Source organism: Trichosurus vulpecula, chromosome 6, assembly GCF_011100635.1.
Source record: "Trichosurus vulpecula isolate mTriVul1 chromosome 6, mTriVul1.pri, whole genome shotgun sequence".
NCBI classification, from domain to species: domain Eukaryota; kingdom Metazoa; phylum Chordata; class Mammalia; order Diprotodontia; family Phalangeridae; genus Trichosurus; species Trichosurus vulpecula.
The window spans coordinates 199,775,979-199,782,963 of record NC_050578.1 but is presented as its reverse complement, the minus strand read 5'-3'; the positions used below and the strand labels follow the sequence as shown (position 1 = coordinate 199,782,963).

Genomic DNA, 6,985 nt, shown 5'->3' with positions numbered 1-6,985 from the left:
AATATGACAGAATAAAACATCTTTAGTTCGGTTAGGTGGCACAGTAAATACAGGACTGGCCCTGGAGTCAAGCGGACCTGCGTTCAAATCCAGCCTCTGACACTTACTAGCTGTGTGACCTTGAGCACATCGCTTAATCCCAATTCCTTTGCCTCCCCCCTCCAAAATAAAAAGATCTAAGGGAAAAAAGGTCATTTCACTGATCGGAGACAGGCAGATTTCAAGACTGTGCCTTGGAATAGGACTAATACTTAACCCTTTCCTGGGTCATAGAAAAAGAAAATTTGTGTGAATCAGGGCACAACCAAAGGTAAAAGAGTGTTTAGAATATATCGCTAGAATTTAGGGAGTCTTACAAACTAAATTTAAGTACTGGTCAATTTTAAAATAACTTCTTCATTGGTATATGTGTTAAAATTGGGTAAATTACATGAAACCCCTATTCATTTTAAGAAATCATAGAGTTTTATAGGTTCCTTCTGTGTGGGATAAAGATCACTTCTCAAATTAATCAAGACAAAAGACTTAGTTACCTTGTAAGCAGAAAGGTGTTAACTTGCCCACTGTCACATGTCCCAAAGAAGGCAGATTTTGCATACAACTGGAAGACTGGATTTTCGGTAAGTGCCCTTTCCACTACATTGTGTGATAATATGTTGTACCAATAATTGCAATGGTAAATTAATAGCCTTGCTACATTAATGAATTATTGTTGTAATGCTGAAGCAGTTTCTTGTGTTCAGGGAATAAATCATGTCAGAGACAAGTTAACTGCTGGTGTAATTACATTTGCAGTAAGTGAAGATGCAGGGACTGTACGAAAGCAGCGATAGTGGCTTTTTAGACCTTGTGGATGTTTGGGTTCATATCTCACCTGTGATATAACCTGTGGTCCCTTAATCCCCCGTGTGCTTCAGGTTCCTTATCTATAAATTGAGGTCCCTCCCACCTCTTGATCTATGCTCCTAAGTTCTATGAATAGCACTGTGGCCAATTAGTCATGAAATAAAGGGCTGGAGACTGTACTTAGCCCCATCCAGTGTTGGACTTGTTCAAAACAAAAGGATATCATACCTTTTGTATGACTTCACAGAACACCAATAAGAGAAGCTAGCAGCAGAGCCCAAAAGACAATAATTGTTGGATTTTGGGAATTAGGAAGACCTGAGTTCAAATTCCACATTGGCTACTTAGTAGCTATGTCATCCTGGGTAGCTCTCTCAGCTTGTTTCCTCTTCTTTAAAATGGGGATAATAATAGCACCCATCTCATAGGATGGTTGTGAGGCTTAAATGAGATAACAGAAGTATAGCGCTTTATGAACCTAAAACATGGATAGACTTGCACAAAATAGTGAAGAGCAAAATGAGAAGAACCATAAAAATGCTGTATGCAACAACAATATTAAGAACAGTGCTGAATGTAAAGTCTGTATCAGATTGCATGCCACCTTGGGAGAAGGTAGGGGAGGAAGGATGGGGGGTGGAATTTAGAACTCAAAATCTTAAGGAAGTGAATGTTGAACACTAAAAATTAATGCTATCCATCCCCAGAGAAAGAACTGATGGTGCCTGAACACAGATCAAAGCATACATTTTAAGCTTTTTATTTTTATTGAGGTGTTTTTTTTTTTTGGTCTATGCTTTCTTTGACTGTTACGGAAATGTTTTGCATGACTACACATGTATAACCTATATTGAATTGCTTGCCTTCTCAGTGGGGGTGTAGTGGGGGAGGGAAGAAGGGAGAGAAGTTGGAATTCAGAGTTTTAAAAACTAATATTAAAAAATTTTGCTTGTGGTCAGACGCCCCACACCAACTTCTGCCAAAGGCCAGAAACAGACGGACTTTTCATCCCAGACACATCTTGGCCCAGAGCCGGGGAGCTGGGAGACAGGTGGGGAGCTGCAGGTGAGAGTCGGGGGCAACACCTCTGCACCCAGCACCTCTCCTAAGACCGAGAAGAACGCAAGGTTCCGTTGGGGGACTTCGTCTACCGGAGCAGCAGACCCACAGACCTTGAGACCTGCGACCCTAAGGTCTCTCACTCCCACCTTTGAATGATGGAACTCCAGGAGAGCAGCGTCCAGTACAACAGATGGAACAACAGCCAGGATGAGGTCAGCATGAATGTGTCGGCTTCGGGAGGCGTGGACTGTGAGCGGATCTGCACCAAACTATGCACTGGGAAGCTGGGCATCGCCATGAAGGTGGCAGGTGGAATCGTTCTGTTCTGGGTCGTCTTCATCATCAGCTATGTCACCGGCTACTACATCCACAAATGCAAATAGTGCCTATCTGAGCCTGCTGGACGGACACCTTTTTGAGGAGCCCTCCACCTACCCAGAGACCTCTTACTTCCTGGCTCAGACCATCATGGCAGGCTGGCCCCTGGGGGTGGGCACACACACACACACACACACACACACACACACACACTGAGTCTCTTTTCAGTAAGAGAGACATATACCTAGAGTGACAGACACACATACAGGCACACATTGAAACAGATATTGGGAGAAGTAGAGATAGCTATACATGGAGGCACAGACAGACATACAACACAGAAAGACAGGTGATCTAACATGGAATCCCAGCAAAGCCAAAAATTTCCCATGGTCCCTGGGGGTCAGCAGAGAAATTTATAGCCTTACCCCCTAGCTCCTGTTGTTGAAGCTCCAGGGTCCTCCCCAAGCTCACAGGCCCACAGCTGTGTCACTGGCCCTGTGTGTGTGTGTGTGTGTGTGTGTGTGTGTCTGTCTGTCTGTCTGTCTGTCTGTCTGTCTGTCTTGGGGGTGGGGGCTGGTCTCAGCCTTTCAGCTCTGGAGCCTTATAAGAGGTATCCCCTTAAAGTTATTCTTTTGCCCCCTCCCCTAGATTTGCCCTCAGTTGCTGCGCTCAGTCCCAGGGAATTCTAGCTCCTGGCCTGCCCTGAAGGAAGAAAACCCCAATGAATCTGAATTGGGGGCCTGATGTTTCTGATGGCCCCTAGTCACAGGTGCCAGCCACAAGGACTCTGGGAGCCAGGAGAAAGCAGCCTCCATCCTGAGGAGCCTTCCCTCCTGAGCCCTGACCTTACCCCAGAGGCTGAGCCATGAAGGACTGGGGCGTTCTGGGGGTTGAGCCCCAGCCTCTATGCCCCACCCCCTTCTTGTGCCTTTCCAGAAAGGCAGAAAATAATATAATAGAAAAGAAGAAGAAAAAAAGCCCGAGACTGGAAGGATTCTAATAAACAGCTACTTGTTTGACCTCAAAAAAAAATTTGCTTGTAATGGGGGAAAAATAAAATAGTAAATAACTTGAAAAGAAAGGAGATGGACTCAAGATACAGAATGAGATGTACATTTTTCACATGGCCAATGTGGAAATTTATTTTGCTTGAATGCGCATATTTATGACAAATGTTTCTTTTTCAGTTGGGGGAGGGTGACAGGGAGAAAGTGTCAATGGGGAAAAAAAAGTTAAAACAACTATGGTTTTGTGTGTTTGGAAATAGCTTGGATCATCAAAAATATACAATTTCTTAAGGAGAAAAAAAAGAACAATGTTGAGTGACTAAGTCTTTTTGACTATTAAAAAAACCCAAATTAACTAACTGCAAGGGACATATGAAAGAAGATGCTATCTGTGTCCAGGGAAAGAACTGATAAATAGAAGTATGTATAGAATGGTTTTACACATATGCACACTCGTGTGTGTGTGTGTGTGTGTGTGTGTGTGTGAGTGTGTGTGTGTGTCTAATGGTAGCCATCTCTAGGGGAAGGGGAAGGGGAAGAAAAAAAATGAAAAAAAAATTACATGATGGCTTTATTATATATTTAAAAAGAGTAGCAACTTGTACATAGTAGATTTGCAATTTCCTGTACAATCATCTTTTTTTCCTATTCTACTATGTTATGGAAATGCTTGTTTTATTTCTTAAGTTCAGAATAAAATAATTTTTTAAAATGAAGTGCTATGTAAATGTAATAAGTTCCAATACAATTTGTTCAAAGGAGCCAGGAAAATGTGATTGGGGCAGAATTTCACCACACTTGGGGTTTCTGAGCACACTACTATGACATCACTAGGCTTGAAATTACACTAAAGATGACATATTTTCACTGTTGTTGCCACTGCACCCAGAAGGCCTTTCTGCCTGACTGGTAGCAGAAAGCTATGTGTTATCTTCCTAATTAGAATGTGAGCTCTTTGTGAGTGGAGTGTCTTACTTTTCAATTTGTGTCACCCATATTTAACACAGTGCTTTTTGCACATTGTAAACATTTAATAAATGCTTTTTCATCCATTCCCACGTGCTTATGAAAGCTTAACTGCATGTATACATATTAGTAAGAGTTGATTAATGAAGAAACTTTGACAAGCATAGTATTCATATCAGTGTCTCTAGCTGTACACAGTGTTTACTAAATACCTTGACCTGAAATCTAACTGATGTGGTTATTCCTTCAAATGATGTAAAATACAGATCAATTTCTATCCATCTTACACAATTCTAGTTCATGTCCTTCAATAAGTCCTTCACTTGGGGCTCACCAGAACATCTGTATCTTTTGACATTGAGTAGATGCCAACGGAGCACATGAACTGTCTGTTGATTGGTTATCCTTTTCTCTTGCTATATTGTTGGCTCATTTTTTTTGGTGAGTAAAACATTTTAATAATGTACAGCAGGAATCGGACAGGCTTGTTCTTATATTAAAACAAAAGATTTCCTATATTACAATTTATTTACTTTTGCATACTGAAGAGGTAAAGTGTCTAAGTGGCTATTTTACAGTCCTTTCTAATAAAATGCACAAAATAACAAGTACCAAGGAGCCATTCCAGGGCTTGATGGTGACGTAATTTCTACAATTTCATGCCCATTAGATTTGCAGTCATAAATGGATACATGAGATTAGTAATGTAATGCCTGGCAGAGACTAAATGCTGTGGTATTTCCAACGGGGATTAGAAATTTGGCAGAAATTATATGCCAGCCACCTGAGACCAGTAGGGATTAGGTTCAGTGGGAGCAGTTCAGTAATATCACCAGAAGATATCAGTGGCTCTGTAGTATTGGAGATATGAGTTACCAGTATATGTATATGTCCCAGCCGCATGTATTTCTTCTGTGTGTGACATTTTGTTTAACTCTTTCCATTCATTCACCTTGCTCAAGTGTTCCCTGTTATGACAACACCAAAAATAGTAACAACTATTATTATTATTTTATTACTATCACTAGCGTTTATATAGCACTTTGAGGCTTACAAATATGCTCCGTCTCTCTCATCCTCAAAAAGCCCTCGCCAGATTTGCCAATTTCTGATATCATCTTCTATGTCTCTTCCCTTTTATGCCTGACTTCCTTAAGAAGGCTATCTACAATAGTCGTCTCTCACTCTTAAGTTTCTGCAGCCTGGTTTCCATCCTTATCATTTAACTAAAACTGCTCCTTTGGTAGTTACTTATATCTTAATTGCCAGATCTAATGACCCTTTCTCAGTCCTCATCCTTCTTGACTTTTATGCAGCCTTTGACAGTATAAATTACCCTCTTCTTGGTACTCTCTTATCTGTTACTCTTTGCAGCCCTGTTCTTGCCTGGTTCTTTCATTTTTTGACTCCTTCCCCTCGGTCTCCTTGGCTGACTGCTTGTTCAGGTCATACCTGCTAGGCTCTAACTGTGAGTGTCCTGCAAGGCACTGTCCTAGATCTCTTTTTTCCCCTCTCTCTTCTTTTATACCATTTTGTTCACTTCAGGTCCCATGGATTCAATTATCAGGTCTCTGCAGACCTACTGACTCCAGTCTCTCATCTCCAGCTGCTTCTTGGACATCTTGAATCGAATGTCCCATAGACTTCTTAAACTCAACATGTCCAACACTGAACCCAGTTCACCTCCCCTCCCCTACCTCACCCAGGTTCACAGCCTAGGTGGCATCCTCAAGGCCTCACTCTGTCGCATTCTCTATATTCGATCTATGGCCGTGGTTCAATTCTACCTTCACAACATCTCATATCTATGACCCCCTTCCATCCTACCATGGTGTAGATCCTCTTTGCTTCATACTTGGACTATTGGAATATCCTTCTAATCAGCTTCAAGTTGCTCCCCACTCCAGTCCACTTTCACTGCAACACTGCTCAGCTTCAAGTGATCTTCCTGATGCACAAGTTTAACCATATCACTCCTCCAGCAGCAGCAGGGCAGCTAGCTGACCCAGTGGATAGAGCACCCAGCCTGGAGTGAGGAACACTTATTTTCCTGAGTTCAAATCTAGCCTCAGAAACTTACTGGCTGTGTGATCCTGGACAAGTCGCTTAACCCTGCTTGCCTCAGTTTCCTCATCTGTAAAATGAGTTGGAGAAGGAAATGGCAAACCATTTCAGTATCTTTGCCAAGAAAACCCCAAATGAGGTCACAAAGAGTCAGCTGTGATCAGAGAAATGACTGAACAACAACTCCTCCAGCTATCACCTTTAAGGATCAGATATAAATTATTCTGTTTGTCTTTTAAAGCCTTTCATAACCTAGTCCCTTCCTACCTTTTTAGTCTTTTTTACACATCATATCCCTCCACGTACTATATGATACAGTGACACCAGCCTTTTTTCTCTTTGCAAAAGACACTATTGCCCCATTTTGTGCATTTTTATTCATTTTTCTCCATGCCTGGAATGCTCTCCCTTACCTCTCCCTCCTCACTTCCCTTTAAGAGTCAGCAAAAACCTCTTCTATAAGAAGCATTTTCAGATCCCTTAATGCTTGCGCCTTCCCTCTAAGATTACCTCCATTTGTACCATATAGAACTTATAGATACATAATTGTTTTTTTTATTGTCTCTTTAGAATGTGAATCAATTTAAAATCAACAGATTAGTCTGAGTCTCTACATAATAAGAAGTTTCCTTTTAAATAGAACTTCTTCCCCTTCTGTAACTGTACAGTTTAAATGTTATGCTAATCTCTCCTTCATTGGTTATTATTAGAACAAATAT

At 41.3% G+C, this 6,985-nt stretch overlaps 1 protein-coding gene across 1 annotated transcript; it reads left to right on the top strand.

Annotated features, from left to right (window-relative positions):
* Nucleotides 1–2,060: 2,060 nt before the first annotated feature.
* LOC118855336 (small integral membrane protein 1-like) lies at nt 2,061–2,291 on the top strand. Its single transcript, XM_036765409.1, has one exon. It carries the CDS (start codon nt 2,061–2,063, stop codon nt 2,289–2,291), a length of 231 nt encoding a protein of 76 aa, XP_036621304.1.
* Nucleotides 2,292–6,985: the final 4,694 nt, after the last annotated feature.

What these genes read in the sequence shown, in the direction of transcription:
- LOC118855336 (XM_036765409.1), top strand. Translation starts at nt 2,061, where the DNA reads ATGATGGAACTCCAGGAGAGCAGCGTCCAGTACAACAGATGGAACAAC.